Source organism: Thunnus thynnus, chromosome 8 (genome assembly GCF_963924715.1).
Source record: "Thunnus thynnus chromosome 8, fThuThy2.1, whole genome shotgun sequence".
Lineage (NCBI taxonomy): Eukaryota > Metazoa > Chordata > Actinopteri > Scombriformes > Scombridae > Thunnus > Thunnus thynnus.
This window is the reverse complement of record NC_089524.1, coordinates 27841936-27860694: the sequence shown is the minus strand read 5'-3', so window position 1 is coordinate 27860694 and position 18759 is coordinate 27841936. Positions and strand designations below refer to the sequence as shown.

At 43.5% G+C, this 18759-nt stretch overlaps 1 protein-coding gene across 3 annotated transcripts in view; it reads right to left on the bottom strand.

Moving 5' to 3' along the window:
* Positions 1–1896: 1896 nt before the first annotated feature.
* The window catches only part of herc2 (HECT and RLD domain containing E3 ubiquitin protein ligase 2), a 42940-nt gene continuing 26077 nt past the window's right edge, over positions 1897–18759 (bottom strand). For all 3 annotated transcript variants that reach the window (XM_067597736.1, XM_067597737.1, XM_067597738.1), the window contains exons 59-91: positions 18497–18731; positions 18170–18347; positions 17807–17888; positions 17320–17491; positions 17076–17220; positions 16392–16617; positions 15711–15882; positions 14599–14785; positions 13722–13865; positions 13406–13597; positions 13161–13314; positions 12949–13056; positions 12733–12864; positions 12371–12529; positions 12131–12249; positions 11690–11815; positions 11429–11584; positions 11002–11316; positions 10647–10861; positions 10253–10430; positions 9870–10031; positions 8921–9012; positions 8676–8815; positions 8291–8478; positions 7914–8111; positions 7732–7815; positions 7105–7246; positions 6744–6938; positions 6371–6483; positions 4063–4253; positions 3853–3958; positions 3557–3769; positions 1897–2850 (exon numbers count right to left, since the gene is read on the bottom strand). In XM_067597736.1, coding sequence (XP_067453837.1) covers positions 2578–2850; positions 3557–3769; positions 3853–3958; positions 4063–4253; positions 6371–6483; positions 6744–6938; positions 7105–7246; positions 7732–7815; positions 7914–8111; positions 8291–8478; positions 8676–8815; positions 8921–9012; positions 9870–10031; positions 10253–10430; positions 10647–10861; positions 11002–11316; positions 11429–11584; positions 11690–11815; positions 12131–12249; positions 12371–12529; positions 12733–12864; positions 12949–13056; positions 13161–13314; positions 13406–13597; positions 13722–13865; positions 14599–14785; positions 15711–15882; positions 16392–16617; positions 17076–17220; positions 17320–17491; positions 17807–17888; positions 18170–18347; positions 18497–18731 — 5492 coding nt within the window. In that variant the 3' untranslated portion in view covers positions 1897–2577. The remainder of the gene's footprint in view (positions 2851–3556; positions 3770–3852; positions 3959–4062; positions 4254–6370; positions 6484–6743; positions 6939–7104; positions 7247–7731; positions 7816–7913; positions 8112–8290; positions 8479–8675; positions 8816–8920; positions 9013–9869; positions 10032–10252; positions 10431–10646; positions 10862–11001; positions 11317–11428; positions 11585–11689; positions 11816–12130; positions 12250–12370; positions 12530–12732; positions 12865–12948; positions 13057–13160; positions 13315–13405; positions 13598–13721; positions 13866–14598; positions 14786–15710; positions 15883–16391; positions 16618–17075; positions 17221–17319; positions 17492–17806; positions 17889–18169; positions 18348–18496; positions 18732–18759) is intronic.

Sequence of the window (18759 nt, the reverse complement as noted above, 5' to 3'; positions counted from 1 at the left end):
CACAGTAAACATGAAGTATTTCATGTACTATGTTACATTCTCTGAATGTACAATATTGATAAATATAAAAAAGGAAGATTTCAAATCTGCATGATGTGTATCTATATTACCTACATATGAACCACAGGTTTATGCAGTAATATCACAGTTCTCTCCAGCTGCTGTGTCTTCTATTAACTATATCAATTTTAACTTCCTGCATACAGTATAGTATAGTATATCAGTAGTACTTATCTTAATTTTTAAAAATAGCTTCACCTAGATGTAGGGGGCTGAGACACTGACCATGTGATCACATCCAGTTTGAGTTCCTGTTTGCATGTTGATCCCACCTCTCTATCATTCGCTCATTTCCTCTCAACCCCCTACTGCCTGCAATCAAAGAAGGGAAAAATGGCCCCCAAAATAGCTTCACCATCTAATTTTCCTTTGAGAATAAATAAAATTTCAATGTGTTCATATCTGATGAACAAGCCAATCAATATCAACAAAATGTCTCTTCAAACAGCAGTGGTAACTTCTTGGAAGTGAATCTTTAAAGGCCACGTTGACATTGTTTCAAGTCTGTCTTTAAACACTACTCACATACCCATATGTACGTTGAGAGTTGCTGTGTGCCACGGTAACTTCAAACTAATGATAAGAGGTTATAAAAAACAAACAAACACAAATGCAGAAATCTGTCATGTGAAACAACCGAAGCTGGTCTAACTTTGGCTGCAGGTTTTCTGTTCACGCATCGTTTGTACTGTAATAGGAAGCTGACAGAGAAAATAGGTTTTCAAGGCCTTTAAGGGCGTAAATTGCTACTGTGCTCATAAGCTTTGGTTAAAAACATAGTGACTGCAGGGTGGAAACAAACTAAATGTGTTTTTATTGTTATTTAAGGATGCAATGTGACATCCACTCACATTGTGGGCTTGCTGACTGGTTTTATTAACATACTATGTAACACAGCCACAGATGAAGGAGACTGTTCATTCCCAGTCTCTCTCCTCCCTCCCTGCCTTTAGCCTGGACTGTATTGAAAAGCACCTGACTCCCACCAGTGTAATGTACTTTGTGATTATTACTGGGGGAAAAAAGCACTAAGTCTACAAAGAATGCTAATGATTTTTAAGCCAAATCAAGCCTTCATAAAACAGAAGGGTTTTTTTTCCTTGTGCCTTTGAACTACAAAGAACTATGCATGATTTTACATGAGTGGAGAAGTAGACGCAGATGACACACACACACACACTTGAGGGAGCTCACTACAGCCAGCTACACTATGAGGAATGTGTAGTGGGGTCTGCACGAGTGAGTAGGGGTCTTAAGACCTACATCACATCACCATTTTTCCCAGCACGTGAGGGAGGCACGGCCCCTCATGATACTCAAGCGCTGCTGACAACAGCACGCCACAGAGGCAATTACTGGAGATTTCTTTAATCCCACAGACCTGCAGGCTAACAGCAATGTCCGACATCAGGGCAACACTCCGCCGCCATCCTGCTACAAGCTTTGTACCATGTATTAAAAAGGGACGGTCAAAGAGAGAAAAAAAAGAAAATCTGATTTGATTTTGGCTAAAGCACCGCCTGGTGAAAAGAGGGAAGAAAGCCAAAATGAACCTCTGACCTAGTTTGGAAAAATTCAGTACAATGGTTTCATGATGAGGAGCACAGCCTCTTAACCCTTTAACGCATTTAAATAATAACCTTAATCCAGACTGCAATGTCTGATAGAGCAAAAAAAGAAAAAGAAACCAGGAAATTGATATTATTTTGAAATTATTAACACTGCTTGTATCAATTTGTCTTACTTGCTGAATATTAGATTCTTAAAACAACAACACATAATCAATAGTCACTCCAGCACAGAAAATTTTCCATAATTTCAACAAAACAAAGAATGTTTCATTCTTTTTTCAGTTGAATTTATTAACAGAAATGTATTAACATTTAATATGCAGGAATGAGACCTGTGAATACATGGCACAATCATATTATATACATTCTTTAAGGAGACAGTGCACAAACATGGTGGGGGGAGGGGTAAATACAGGAATCTTAAAATGACCCTTCAGTGGGCTCTGACTGACGTGAGCCGAGTGAGAAACACTGACTTTTTAAGTTAAAAATGTTGTTTTTTTAATAATAAAGAAACATGGCTATTACCAACAAACAAAAAGTAATACTACTGTTTTGTTGCACATCAATTTCTATATACAAACTAGGGACAGGTAATTCACACAAACCAGAGGGAGAGATCTACCACAGTGCTAGGCTGGAGCCTTTTTTTTTTTTTTAACTCTGTAACTATAATAATATACATAATTCCCATGTAACACAACAATCACATGTGCAGCTGATCACCCCACCTTTTTTAAAGAAACTAAATAAGAGCAAACCTGTCTTTGTTCCTCTCTTTAGCTTATAATGCTTTTAAAGCTCATTGCACATTTTCCCCCCACAGACGTTTGTGTCGTAGTAGAATGCCTGCATGAATGTGTGTATTAATAGGTGAGATTAACGCAGTCTCTGTGTGGCAGCACCTGTACTCTTCCTGGACTTGTTGTTCTGTAAAGGTCAGAGGTCAGTGTCCTGTTAAGTAGTCCTGGGTGGAGTCTGAAGCAAAGGAGTCGGCGTCCTCGTTGTCGGAGTCTTCGCTGCTGTCGTCAGCGGCGGGCTCCCCGGACAGGGCGATGCGGGCGTAGTCATCAGTGTCGATAGACTTGCAGAAATGAATGGCGTATTTCAGTTTCTCCTCCAGCACCTGTTTACATGAGTACCTGGGCAGCTTAAGCAGGAAGAAACATGTGTAGGACTCTGGCAGGAAGTGGTCAGGTGGGTTGTACTTGTCCAGCACCTAGAGACAGAGAAGATAAAGTTAGCAGGGTGATATTAGAGTGTCTAATGTCAATACACAACAAATAACTTTGAATTTAACGAAATAGTTTGACTTTGAGGGAAATATGCTTATTCAGTTTCTAACCAGGGTTACGTATAAAGATACCACTCTCATATCTTTATGATAAATAAAGCTACAACCAGCAGCTGGTTAGCTTAGCTTAGCATAAAGACTAGAAAGAGGAGGAAACATGGTTCCATCCAAAGGTATAAAAATCCAACTACCAGCACCTCTGAAAAGCTCACTTACATGTTTTATCTCCTTTGTTTAATACTAACAAAAACTGAAGTCTAAAAATGACAAGTTGCGCCTTTATTGGGAGTAATGTGCTGGATTATTTCTTGGCCCAGTGCAGTGACTGGTTGCTTGGCAACCTCACAGTAAGGACAAGCCTCTGAGAAGTCACTGCTCCCAGCTGAGAAGTAGTCCAGCATATAAACCCCCTGTAAATCCAAATTGTAGCTGGAAGGTGACAAAACCAGGCTAGCTGTTTTCCCATCTTTCCAGTCTTTATGCTAAGCTAAGCTAACCAGCTTAGCTTCATATTTAGCAGACAGATACAAGTATGGTATCAATCTTCTCATCTGACTCTTGGCAAGAAAGCAAATATGCCCATTTCCTAAAATGTCAAACTATTCCTTTAAGTTAGCTTTACACTTCTTACCTGCACGACAAAATCCCGTCCACGGAAGTCAGCGATGGTGCGAGGCAGACGTGTGCGACCCCAGACGAACCTAAGGAAGAGGGACCTCTCCGTGTTGGAGAAGGACTCCATCACTTCCCAGAACCACTGGATGAGAGGCGCTGTTGGCTCCACCCCCTTGTAGGTGGCCACTGACTTCAGCAGGTGGAGCGGGATGTCTGGGCTTCCACACACCTGAGGAGAAGGAATCATTTACTGTAAAAAAAATCTGCACATAGCCACAAGCGATTTCACAAGCTAAAACTCCGCTCACTCACCATAGTTTCAAGTTCGTAACCAGTGAAAAGTGACAGCAAGGGAACAGGAACCACTCGAGCCATTCCCTCACGCACTGCAGATACCTGTTCATCAAATTCATGGAGCCTGCAGGGTTAGGGAAAAAAACAAAAATAGAGAAGGAAGGGTAAACAAAAACACTAAAAACAAACATAAAATGTACTTTTTGTTCATTCAGCGTGTTTTCTCACCTGTAGTTAATTGCCAAGCGGACATATTCTGCACGGTTCTCCAGGGTGATGTGGGAGTACTTGGAGCTGAGCTGGATGTCCTGCCCGCTGGCGTTGGGCACTGTGAAAGGCAGAGTCATGGCCTCAAACTCCTCAGCTGTGGCCTCGTTGTCCCGGATGTACATCAAGCCGGGAATAAAATCCTTATCAACCTGAGAGGAGCAGAGCAGATCATCGCTACATAATTAAACAAGAGCAAATGGTAATTTCACCTGGTATATATATATATATTCTTCATAATGTGCGTATGTACAGCATGTGAGTGTGTGTACGTGAGCGTGCCCTTGCCCTCGTGCCCACAACACTGATTCCTGTGAGCTCCACAGCGATGCACTCTTTCTCAAGTCTTGTGCTGAATTCATTTCCCATCTAACCTTTCTAATATCTCAAGGGCAAAACCGCAAAACAAGAGCAGCTTTGTGAGGAAAAAGGATGCTTTTTTCTGCTCCAGTATTCTCCCGAAGATGGCTCAGGAGCTCATGATCACAGCGTGAGGGCAGGAGTAGACTCACGCCAACCCTTACACAAAAGCCGAGGTTGTGGCTCACAACTTCCACTAAAATGAATGTGGATGTTAACCTTTGAAGAACAGGTACATTATGAGTTTATATCAATGTTTCTTACTGTAGCATTCTGTACTTCATGCTGTACCATTCAGTCCCTTTACAGTGAGCAGGGAGCTGATGGGCTTAAGGTTTAATCCGAGAAGGAATGTATAGGAATGTGTTCTTTTTGGTGGTTATAATGCAGATCATGAGGGTTAGAGGTGTTACATAATATCTGACATAAAGAGAGGCATTCCTTTTCGTAGCTGGAGGGTGGCGATGTTAAATTACACCAACACAATAAGAGCTCATGTGATGTTTCTTGGGACTGTGAAGTAATAGGACGTTAAATAATTTTGCAAGTTTTATTTTAAGTTGATGAATGTCACCTGTTCATGAGAAGGTGCATGTTTGTGTTTCCATTTAAGGCTACTCTGCTCTATTTGTGGGCAAGTTTCACAAAGAAAAAAAAAAGAAGTCATACAAGAACAAAAAGAATAATTTCACACCAGGAAGTTTTAAGACCTGTTGCTGGAAATCAGCAGATGAAAACATAATGAATGTAACAGCGTCAGTAGTCATATTGTGGGACCCTGAAATAATGAGAAAACTCTACTACAAATGTCAACAATGTGTCATCAGAGCAGCGCTGTACTGTGAGGGAAATCGAGAGGGAATGGTTCATGGTTGAAGTTAGATACTAAAAAACCTTCCATGACAGGGTCCATGACTTAGATGGGAGGAGCTCACAGGGACGTAACAGTCATGGAGGAAGATGAAAGAATATTAAACAGTAGGGGATGTTACAGCACTGAGCGCAACAGAGGATGTTCACCTGGACAGTGACTTGAATAAAGACCCCGAGGCAGCTGCTGTAGTGAGAAAAAAGTTCCTAACAACTGTATACTGGAATTATAAATTGCCATGCCAAAATATGCTTAAAAAAAAGTTGTGACACCTCTCACTTAGTCGCCATGATGATAAGGATGATACAGTAAACAGGGTTAACATTTTACTTAAAGTCCCCCTATTTAGCATTTATAAGGAGTATATCAACAATTAATAAAAGGTTTATAACACACTAATGTTCTAAGGAGCTCTGATTATTAATGTAGTTGTCAACATCTCTTAACTCCTCCTGTGGACACCCACAGATGGGTGCTGGTATATAAACATATAATGAATGACAATATAGGAAAATACAGCTGTAATAATATCATAGGAGGAATAATATTTCTTGCATTGGTAACATTATATTAATAAACACTGAAAAATGTCCTTATATCGGGTTATAACTACATTGTAGTGTTGTGTTATAAACTATTTATTACATGTTTATATACTGCTTATAAATGCAAAGTAGGCAGGTTAAAGAAAAGTGTTCCCTGTGAACAGAACATTAAATTTGAATCAAGTTTATTTAAGTTATCAACATCATATTTACCATATTTAAACTACATATCTTGTACGACAAGCCTGGAGCATTCATGAATCTGTCTGTTCCAAAGAGAAAATTCTGAATATAAGAGAAGTGGTGACTACAACAAATTCTCTGAGATGACTTGTATGTCCCACTTAAGAACAAATCTGCACACGAGTGGTTCTCGCATGAGGTCCAGGGTTTGAAATGTTAGTTGTATTTTCAGACTCAATCAATCATCAGTTTGTACTAGATAAACACTGAGAGCCCCTTTGTGCACAGAGGAACCAGGCTGCATACGTACCTCACTGAGGTCAGCGATGGTCAGGTTCATGCCTGCCAGCTGTTTCCATACTGGCTCTGCCAGATTCAGACTAAGTGGACTTCCAGTGCGGATTGCAATGCCCAGGAGCACTCCTACAGACACAGCAAGGCAGAACACATTACACACAGTTCAAACGTAAACAATCACTGTGTTGTGCAAAGTCTGTGCAGTGAGAAAATGAGAAATATCTATATTAAATGAAGCATGCTCAACAGATTGGGCCGGTTGTTTTATCAGCAAAAATGCACATGAAGCATTTGCACATTTTGAAATAAACATGCATATTTTCAGTTTTTGTTTATCTAGGATTAACACCCCAGAAGACCTGTCTGGGAGATTAACTGGATTATACCTAGGAAGCGGAACATGCTCATGTGAAGAGGGGACTTGGCTGCGGGGTTGAGCAGGAAACAGTCCCTGTTGGCGCCTGACTCGTCTCGGCCGTTGGGGGTGACTATGAGCAGCGGGGTCAGGGCGTTCTGCAGCTCTTCGCACATTTCAGCAATGGACTCGCTGTAGCCTCCGCCGCAGTCATCTACAGACTCCCCTGAGGACAAAAGTAGAGCAGAGTGTCCTGAAAATGCACACAGGCCTTGTTTTTCCTGATAATTAAGGGTTACTTTTAAGGAAAAATAGGTGCACACAGGAGACATTTGGGTAAGGGGAAGACATCGAGTTCCCTCGAATATCACAGTGTGGCCATGAACACCTACCCACAAATTTGACCTTCCAGACACGATGAGGGAGCAGCAGGCTGTCTGGGCTGAACGAACTCATTTTGGCACACATCTGACCAAATACAGACTTGGTTCCGTCAGGACCTGCCAGGCCCCCTTTGCTACGGGAACGCTTCACCTGCAGGGTGAAGAGAAAAAAGGAAAAAAAAAAAATCAAAAGAGATTATGGGTTGATGTGTTTCTATTCTGTGCTTAATAACTTCCTCCCAGATAGAAAGAAAACACTGACGGGCATGAATTCCTGGATATGACAGCTCTCTGCACCACAGATACAACTGGAGTTACACACTACAGGAGTGTGTGTGTGTGTGTGTATGTCTGTGGAGAGGCAGTGGCCCGAACCAAGACTATGTGGAGTAAAGTCTAAAAGCTCAGACCAGGAACCCCTACAGACAGGCTGGAGCGCACACAGACCAGAGAAAAATCCCCTTATGAAAGACATCACATGTAATGCTCAGGAGCCTGTCTGGAACATAGCCTCACACTGGAAGGGGGGGGGTGCTACAGTAAGAGTGAGAGTAGAGGACTTGAAAAATGTTGTGAGATAGATTATTAATGTTGTAGATGTTAAAATGTTTGTTCTTCATGTGTTTTCTACTGCACCTGTATCCTGTTCAGCTCCACCACAGGTCCATGCTGTCTGTCCCTCACCATGGTAGCTTGAACCACCTTCCTGAAAGCCGCTTCCTGTTCACAGAACGGGAGAAAAAGTCCCAGCAGATAAAAACATTGCTGTGTACATTTCTAATGTATGTTTCAGGGTTTTAATTCTATATTATCCCCACCTTGCCCTGGGAGATGAGGATGCCCCTGAGTGTGTCAAAGCCCACTGAGGGTCCATGGCCTGTCTGGCCCAGCCGACCCTCCAGGTCAAACATGGGTATGCAGGGGCAGAAGAGCTCAGAGATGTGGTGCAGCAGCAGCAGCCTGTTCCTCAGAGCCATGATGGGGATCTCCTGCAGGTGGTTGTACTCCATGGGTACCTTTAAACACATCACACAGTCAGAGATTGACACCTCGATAGGCATTTATAGGTCTGTGAGGGAATAGCTTTACTGCCATCTTCTGGAAGCTCTGACCAGAGAACATTTTGCTTTCTCACATACAAGGGGTTCAGAAACATGCAAAAAAGTTCCTTGTGAAGCAGGGGTCAATACTGTACCTGTGCAGGCAGTTTCCCAGCATTGGTGGGCTTGCTTGTGGACCAGGCGAGCGTGTGAGCGGATCCACATGCCACCCTGTTGATTTTCTTGCCCTGAAGCGCAGCCACCAGTCGTGGCCTCTGGATGGCATTAGTGGTCCCGTCTCCAAGTTGGCCTTCGTCGTTGTCACCCCATGTGTACACTTCTCCTGAGCCAAACACAACAGCAAAGCTTTCTGTGAAGCTGCAATCCAACACGACTTAGCTCAACGTTTGGGGCTCATTGATAGTAAATGGAAAGATGGCAAAGACTACAATAAACTGATCCGAAATAAACAAATACATCTGTGAGGTGCGGGAGAAGGTGATTAACAACAAAACTCATGCATAAAATGGCCCTTCCTACCATCCTCTGTGCAGCAGACGCAGTGCAGTGACCCTGTGGCGATGGCGATGACCTTTTTCCCTTGTAGCCCCTGAACCTGTCTGGGTCGTCGAACGTGGTCATCAGAGCCGTGGCCCAGTCGATGGTAGTCCCCTTTCCCCCTTCGGATGACAAACATATACCTGAGTCTGCTCCTCATTTCTAATATTTGATAGTGATACAAGGGGCTGTGACAGATTCACTACTCTGTACTGTGCTGTACATACCACGTGTAGACTGCTCCGGACTTCGTGAGAGCCACAGAAAACTGAGAGCCACACTCTACTTTGACCACTCCGAGGCCAGTAAGGGAGTCGATCTGAGGACAAGAAATCAATTCATCAATTAATTAGTCATTTGATGTATTAACATGAAACGCATCCTTTTCCTTTGAAACAGAGCGGAGTGAATAACTTTTGAACATATAAAGCATTTTCAGACTAGTCCTGTTGGAAATGTTTCCTAGAGATACTACAGTATCAGTCCAAAGAGAAGAAGTCCTAAGGTCTTATCTCTCATAAAAGCAAAATAGGAACTGAAAAGCAGAATAATAGAAGAATAATAATAATAATAATAAGAAGAAGAATTTTCTGGGTTTTTTTTTGCATTTTTGTCTTCTGAGATCCTCATGATGATATTCAGTGACCCCAGTCTGTCGTTGGTGGACACATAAAACCTGTTTTTACTCATGTGTTTCTTCTTCAGTGGCAGCAACACCCCCTTACAAGAGCCCTCAGAAGCTTCCTGAACACTTTTAGGGATGACTAACTCTAAAAGACACACCATAAATGGACTTGAAAAAACTTGATAGCCTAGCAACAGGGCTTACAAAGAACCTATAACGCAACAGTCTCTGTAGGAGTCAATGTTGAGCCGATACCCCCTGCATTCAAAAAGAATATCTAATGCTAAGAATATGAAATGGTCTTCTCCTGAATATAATACAAGCTCCACTTTTTCCAATTGTAAATTTCAGGGGAAAAATTGAATCTTATATTTGTGCCAATACAGTAACAGTTATGGCCACTGATCTTACTATTTTAAGCATGTTACTCTTTTTCTTAGCTTGTAGTTTTCATGTCTCAGTGTTTCATTCCTGATATAAAATAAAGAAAGAGATTATAAAGTGACGCCTATGCTGACTTTAAGGGCGCTCTGCTGTGTAATTTGCCTTACCTTCATAGGTATTTTGCAGCCATCACTGCCTCCCCGACCTAATTTGCCGTAGTCTCCGTCTCCCCAGGACCAGACCATGTCATCATCTGTTAGACACAATGTCTGGGCGTCCCCGCTGCCACAGGCTACATCAATGACCCTGTGACCCTGTAGTGCATCCACCTGGATAAACCACACAGACACAAACATGAGCTTTACCTTGCCGTGATTGTCTGGGAGACCTTGTCAGAGGAAGGCAGAGCAAACGTTTTGAGTCTTGTCCAAACACTGAGACATACTGTCTGTCATACAGGCTGAAAGAGAGTTATTTCTCAAGTCTGCCAAGTGTACTGACAAACCTGGAGTATGCTATGTATACAGCACAGTACATAGTGCTCACTGACCAGTTTGGGTTTGAGTTGGTCCTCGCTGTCTCCGTGACCCAGTCGTCCATAGCGACCCTTTCCCCAGGTGAACAGCTCTCCACTGGCGGTAATACAGGCACTGTGTGCTCCTCCAGCTGCGATATCCACCACTTCCACTCCTCTCAGGGACTCAATTACACGAGGACGATCACAGGGGCTAAAGTCAAAAGGAGTTACACTTAACTAAAAAGTACAACCCTTTACTAGGTCATGAGATGAGATGAGAAAACTTTATTGTCACTGTACTGCTGTGCAAGCAGCACAATGACAATTAATCCTTCATTCTTACCATGACATGGATCTGTATTGACAACGTGTGTTTTATAAACTGAAAACTGAAGGTGCAAAGTGTTATGATAGATGCAGTCCTGACCTTCTGTTCCCGTGGCCGAGTTTTCCATCCTCAGCCTCTCCCCATGAGTAGACTTCTCCTTCGGAGGACAGCGCCAGGCAGTGCTTTCCTCCAGAGTTCACAGCTACTTTTCTAATGAAGACGTGTTGGATGGACTCCAGCAGGGTGGGGGTGGACACAGATTCGGTGCCTCCGATACCCAGTCTGCCCCCAGCTCCATATCCTGTTGCGTACAGCTGAGGATCAAGATAAAATATATTAGAACAGCATTTTCCTGGAAGTCATCAAATTGCCGTTGTTGATCTATGGCCGAGCCAGGTTGTGTTACATAGTGTCTGAAAAAAGGAGACAGAGTGGAGTCCACATTTGGACTCACCTTTCCATCAGCAGTGACAGCAAACAGAGTCTGCTCCCCTCCGATAAGCTGCACTGGGCGCAGTGTGGCGAGGGCTTCGGTGGGGGTGGGCACTTTGACCTTTGCCCCCTCAATTCCCCCTAGCTGACCTCTGTGATTGTGGCCCCAGCCGTAGATGGTGCCACTCCCCCCGGCGGAGAGGGTCCAGTCATCTGGCCGTCGGTTCATCCACTGTACAAGCTGCTCGTCGTGCTCACGCTTGAACAAGTCGTGACTCTCGTGGAGACCGTTCATGCTCTCGTGATCAGCCATAAGCTCGCGAATTTTCTTTGTCACCTTCAAAGGGGATAAGAATGATGGACGGCAACAGATTAAGGACAATTCTCAGGTCAAAGTGTTAGGAAGGAAAGTGAAGGCGAGCACAGACAGCACAGCCTGGCACACTCACCTCGTCCAGGAAGGGCCTTGGTAGCGAAGTCCTTTTGTCTAGAGCCACAGCCACTCTGGAGGCAGTGCAGTATCGGCGGAACCATGCCCACTTGTGGGTTTCAGCACAGCAGGGTAAGGTATCGAGCTCAAGGTCGCAGGCAAGAGCAACCAAGACCTGAAGGAAACATAAACATTAGCTTCTGACAGAAAATTGCATCTAATAATACGTGCCAATCCATCACACTCCACTGTGTGGATAACGACAGAATTGTGAGCATACCTTGAAAAATGGACTGTGAAGCAGCTGCTTCCCTCCTCTGACAATGGGGTCCTCGTACTCATACTGCCTCTGCAGAGCCTCTGGTAGCCCCTTCACTAGAGCAGCCAGCGCACTGCCTGTGAAACTCTGAGACAAAACAGATTATTTTATTATCATTAAAATGTGGGCAGACAGGGCCAGAGTAAACAACAATGGCAGTTCTACTACCACAACAACACTAAATCAATTGATAATCTGAATTAATCTGCTCGTGCATATGGTGGATCAACAGATATGAAATGTATACTGAAAAGTCAATAATGAAACACAGAGCTGCATCAAAATTAGTTGGAATGACACACTTCTGTTAAATATTTATTGTGTTTTTAAACATACACAACATATATCTCAGTTGAGCCGTTTGCCCAGTGTCTCCCATCTGTGCGATTAGACTGTACTCACCATAGAGCGAGCCTCGCCTTCACTGTCTCCCAGCAGCCTGTTTATGTTGATGGACTGACCATACTCTGTGGTAAGAAGCTTTCTTAGTCTCTGCAGAGCCCACATTCTGTGTCCAGCAGCTGTACAAACAGAAAGTAATGATTAAATCAGCATGAGGCGCAACCAAGATTACATTCTTAGTACACTGGTAAATTAAGTATGATGGTAAAACCTAATCATGGTTAAACAGGATGATCATACCTAATGCACTTAGCTGGGCACAAGCAGCAAGAGACGCAGCTAGACGAGGCACAATGCTCCTGTTAGAGGCAAAGTTGAGCCTGAAGTCCAGGAGACATGTAACCAAGTCCATGGAGGGGCAGGACAAGATACAGCGATCAGACAGCAAGTCTTTGGGACCTGAGGAAGGACACAACAAGGTTCGGTGTCACAAGTCTAGACGGTGTTTGTCAGAAACGTGTCAGAGGTTCGATATCTGGTGTATATGTGCTATTTCAGATGACAATACGTGGGGTTTCTCTTTTTCTATCACTCAGTGCAGTTTAATATCTAGTGACAGGACTAGTGTCAGCATTGTGTTGTATGTGTTAGATGTGACTCACCAGCAGCAGGCATGATGGGATAGACAGTGAAGCGCCAGCCCCAGCCATTCACCGAGCCATCACTAGTAAATTTCCATTTGAGCTCGTCTCCTGGAATCCTTAATTCACTGGACCAGTCGGACCACTCCCGACCTGAAACACACACACAGCATGCCACTACGTTAATTTTTGATCCCTTGGCTACATTTGATGACAATTTAGTTTTCCTCTCATCACCTGATCTGACAGAGACGATCCTATTGGCTCCATCCATGATTGTAAGCGGGTCGTGGCGTCTTTCGGTTGAACACTGTCGGTCAAACTCTATCCTTAGACCTTCAGCACCTACAAAACAAAATAAGTTGAATTGAAGACACAACATCCTGAAAATGATCTTGCTCATTCAAGTTTCTCAGGAAGGTTTGTGCATTTTTGTCTTTTTTTTTTACCTGGGATTTTTACAGTGCCACTGGTAGAGGTGTCATCTGTATACGGATGGCTGCTCTCCACAACAACTGGCTGCGAGGAAAGACGGCCACTCTGTGAGTCGGTGGCAACGTCCTCCAGCTCAGTGACACACAATTCCAGCAGCATGTCAGCAACCTGCACACCACAGAGACCCCAACATGTCAAATGTTAATAAAAACACAGGCCTACATACACGTAGAATCTAACAGAGAATACAGTAAATTACCTGAGGATAAGCTGTACCCATGCCAGACAGCACAGCAGACAGCACCTCCTTGCCCTTCTCCCCAGAGCGACAAGACACTGCCAGCTTGAGCAGGTCCACCATTACTCGTGTGTCATCAGGCACAAGCAGACTTGTGAACTCATCCAGGTACTGAGGCTCTGGACCAACCACTTTGCTCTGGCTCTCAGAGTCCTTGAAGAAAAATGGGTAAAATAAAAAAATGTGACTGCTTTGACTGAGTCAGGTCCATAATGTCGGGGATAAAGACTTAACAACCCATTTTAATTTATGTGTTTTAATCATTGGACAGACTAACCTCTTTTGTTTTAGTCATAGTTTCAGCTATGATGCTGGCTGCTCCGGGGTCATCAGTGACAGGGATGAAAGGACGTGAGGAGGCACCGGAGGCAGAGGGAGTCACAGCTGATGATGGGGTGACGGCATCTTCTGATGAAGGAACCTGCTCACATACGCAAAATAACACACATGGTAGGGTCATGATCACACAATGACATTTTGTTCATTACTGCCAGAGCCTGTTAATGTAAACGAAAACCTGTATGACAGTGTCAGATATACTTTTTGCTTGTTCTTGTTCTAAGATCTAAATGATTTTATATGAAGTTCTATATTGAGCTCTACATTTTTATAGCCAGAATTCATTTTCCATAGCTGGGAATAAACTCTAGATGTCTTGTGCATTGTTTTACACGCATTTCCATGGAATTCAAAATGTCGTATATGGAATATTTGGAAATCCAACACTGTCTGTGGGACAATTTGTACCAAGTGATGCTCCTGATGTTAAAAGCTTTTAAAGAGCACAATTAATATCTACCACAAAGAAGTTTCCCTGCTTCCCTGTGTAGTCAGCCAGCTGACATTTTATTACACCCAGAATGAAAATGGGAGAAAGTTGCAGTAGAAAACTTGTAGAAGAGTTGTAATTATGATCAAAGCTCTGTCTCGTTATTTCCAACTTGGACCCAAATATAGTTTGCTGATGGCTGCAGCTGCACACCTGATTATTATGGAGAGGTCCACTGTTTTCCAGTAAATCAGCACAAAATGCACTTGAGGCAGCACTTTCATGACAAAAACGCCAAACAGCATGCGACCCCCCCCTCACTGACGTTTATTAAATGATCAGCTTTTTCAGAGACAAAGTTGCCAGCACATATTGTGTTCCTTACCTCTCCCTTCTTGTCTTGCCAGGGATTAGGGCTGACCCGTTCCTCAGTTTCAGGGGGGACAGGAGGGCCTTCTTCATCACTCACGCTGGATGAGGACGAGGAGTCTGATGGGGGAACAGGTGAGCTGGAAGGGCACTCTGCTGGCAGAATCATGCTGGCTGGCATCAGAGCACCAACCACTGCATCCCTGGGGGACACACAAAACATGTCCTGTCAACAGTAATAGCGACTAATGACAGTCAACAGATTCAATTATTTAGAGGTCGTACACACTTTGAGCTCGTCCTGTTTAGAATTCCTGCCTCAACAGTACTTCACTCATCTCTAGTTTGTCTATGCAGCAATTAAGATTTTAACTAATGCTAAACAAACAAGACTGTACTACTATCCTGAATCTTTACATGTCTTAACTGGTTACATGTTTAGTTCAGAGATAACTTTATAATCTCACTTATCACAATACAAGCACATGTATATGTAGCATCTAGCTACATTACAGACTTCTTTACTCTGGACATCTGGTATTATTATTATTATTATCCTGTATTCTCAGCCAAGGTTCCTTTACAGTCCGACACTCAAAATTAAAAGTAACATTGAGATTCCAAAGCACCTAAATAATACACACTTGAACAGATTCAATGATTGTTCCTACTTTAAATTCTGTAATATTTGGTGTTATTTGACTGTAATTCCTCTTTGTTATCCTTTTTACAGTATTTGCAAGGCTATTGTGTGCTTTGATGCCTTTCGCCGCACATTTTGTCATTATGTGTAATTTTTGTATTTTATTAGAGGGCTGAAGGGGAGAATAGTTTTTATAGACCGATCTGATTCTCCTAAAAACTTACAATTGTCTGTTTTTTTTTCTTTTGTGTGGCTTTACCCTTTATAATAATTTGACTGCATTCAGTTCAGACTTGTGCCATCTTAAAAGTGTTAGGAAATGTTAGTAGGTCCGACCTATCAGATTGCAGGCATGACTTGGGTGCTGATTCAGACCTGAGACCAACATGCTCAGTTCAGATTTATGTAAAGTGGTGCATGTCTGAAGGGGTCTTAAGTCCTTTGAGCCACCAGGATGGATATTTGGAATCCTGTGGATAACAAACCTTGCATGCATGATTTGGAGGGCTGACAGCACATGAGACAGAGCTTGCTGTTTGGCCAGGTTGCCGTCCAGACTGAGGAGAATCTTGGCCAGTGAGGGTCGATTAGGCTTCACGCTGCTCTGCCCGCTCATCTTGTTGCTCACAGCTGATGAGTCACTGTCTGACTGGACACCTGTGGTGTACAACACCAAAACAATGAGACACACTGTCAATGATGTGAAGTACCCTGAACCAGCCCCAACTATCATCAGCTAATTGCAGAGCTGCAGCGCCAGCAGATTGAGACCTGCAGTTCTAGTCCAACCTGTGCCACCTGTTGGTAGGAAAATCAACTGCAGCAGCAGTTTAGACCTACAGATGAAGACATGCCAATGTCTGCCATCTACAGGCAAGGAAAGACACACCTTCTGCAACTTTGACAAAGGTGCCAGATCTAAAATGTTGCTGCTATTGCTTTTCTTTCCTGCACGTGGCACATGTTGGCATGTGTAGAACAGGCTGGACAATGACTGAACAGCTTCCCCCCGGTGGACGCTCTGCAGCCGAGTTAGTGAGTAACTTACAAGCAGTTCCAAGAGCTGCTTCACATCTAAAAAAAAACCCCTATATTTATAACCTCTATCATCAGGTTTGACAAAGAGTGTGTGAGTAAGTTGTGTTAACGTGGACAGGGAGGATTACCTAAATAGGATGCACCGAGGGAGTCCCTGGCAGTCTGGAAAAGGACTGGCTCATGAACTGAGGGTGTGGTCACATCCACAGTGGTCCAGGCCACGCTGTGGGAGGAGCCGCAGGCCACTCGAGTGATCTTTTGTCCCTCCAGACCCTGCACCAGGGTGGGCTTCCTGTTAACTGTGGTGGTGCCGTTCCCCTGTTGTCCGTGGTCATTGTCACCCCACGCAAACACCTGACAGAGAATCACAACTTGGATTAGAGTTCATTTTGGTCAGTGTTCAGTATAAAACACTGTTAGCTCATGTGTCTCAGAACAGCCCAAAGAAAACATTAAATCACTGCTAAAACATGTAGGGACCCATGAGCTAGGGACTAAAGAAATGACACTGCTCCAAGCTCTCAATCTTAACAACCTCTTTAAGTACCTCAGCTGCTATTAAACATTCAGTAGCTGCCTCTCATCATAGTAATGATGTGTTAACATTATTAAATTTGTTCTGATGAAAGGTATTATACAATGTGAATGAAGCTCTCTAACAGCAAAGGTCAGAGGTGCCTGGAGAAGTAGTTTGAGAGTCGATAAATGAACTCTCAGGGCGGAAGGAGAAATTCACATATCTGGAACAGTGCCATGGCAGTAAGTGCAGAGTACTTGAACGATATGCTCTGTTGGTGGAGGTCAGTACAAACCTGTCCTGTATCTGTAACAGCTAAACAATGTAGCGCTCCAACAGCAACATGGACAATCTTTTTGCCTCTCAGTCCCTCCACCATCTGGGGCTTCCGCACATGCACATCAGTGCCATGGCCCAGTCGGAAATAGTCACCTTTGCCCCTGTTTGGAAATACAAACAGTATATATATATATATCCATACTATAGCTATAGATGGCAAATTCTGAATCATTGCGTAATTGTTCATTCATCCATCTTACCAGGTCCACACTACTCCAGATTTGGTAAGAGCCAAGGAGAACTGAGCTCCACATTCGATTTGGCAGACACCCTGCCCGTTGAGCCTCTCTATGTTCTGAGGGATGTTGCAGCCCTCGCTGCCTCCACGACCCAGCTTCCCAAAATCCCCATCACCCCAGGAGAACACCAACCCTGGGAAAACATAAAGAAAAAATACATTACCAACGAGAAACTGAAACATATCCATCAGCACCAAAACAAAACCATAGAAAACTTCTAACGAGTATTAGAGGTTTTGTTTATATTCAGGGTTTCTAACCAAAATGCCACAATGCCCTTTGTGTAATATTAAGGCATCAGACACATGTTGAATGCATTTCTCTCTTGATAAAACAATTACAAAGTCTTTCTACATGTTTTAGAGCCTGCATTGTTAGCACTGCGTTGCACCTCCATGCTTAGTCAAAAACTCCACAAAAGTACCTTTGAGTGCATTAATAGAAATACCTTCATCAGTGAGAGCTAGAGTTTGAGCATCCCTGCTCCCACAAGCCACCTGGATAACGCGATGCCCCAGAAGCACTTTCACCTGGATGACGAAGACAAGGCAAGCAGCAGCAATCAGGAATGGAGGCAGCAAGGATTCATGACAGTGAAATATCATTAACAAATCAAGTTCTACGTAAAGTACATGTAAGTTATTGGGTGTAAATATTTGCCTTTCTTGAAACGATGATATATGAAGCAGCCAAAGTAAAATTACACTCTCAGAGCTTTCACTCAGTTCCTATTATAATGTCTAAGATCTAACTTCAAGCCGTCAGTGTTCCTGTGAAGTAAAGAAATGTTTGCGGTGGGTCACACACATACCAGTTTAGGCCTCAGCTGAGTTGTGTTGTCCCCATGTCCGAGGCGGCCGTATTCCCCTAAACCCCAGCTATACAGCTCTCCACTGGAGGTGATCGCTGCACTGTGAGAGCTGCCGCAGGCGATGTCACGGATTCGTTTGGTCTTCAGTGCTTCAATCAACCGAGGCTTGTCACAGTTCCTAAGAGAAAAATCTTACTGTTCTTTAATTGTGAATAAAAAATTGTCCACAACACCATAACTATGGAGATGGATTCACATTCTGGGCAATAATGACTGACATTATGACCTATCTAACCATTTAAAAAATACCCAAACTGAGATTCATACATTCTGCTGAAGTGTCCCAGTTTGCCATCGTCTCCCTCTCCCCAGGAGAAGACCTTCCCATCCACAGTCAGGGCCATGGCATGTCGCCCTCCTGAATGCACGGCGACCTTCTTCACCACATAGTTACTGAGAGCAGTGATCTGACGGGGGATCGGGATGGTCCCACTGGACAGTCCCAGGCCTAACCTGCCGTTCGTAGCCTCTCCACAAGCGTAAATCTTCCCCTCCACCGTCACTGAAACAGTGACACATTGGTTACATAC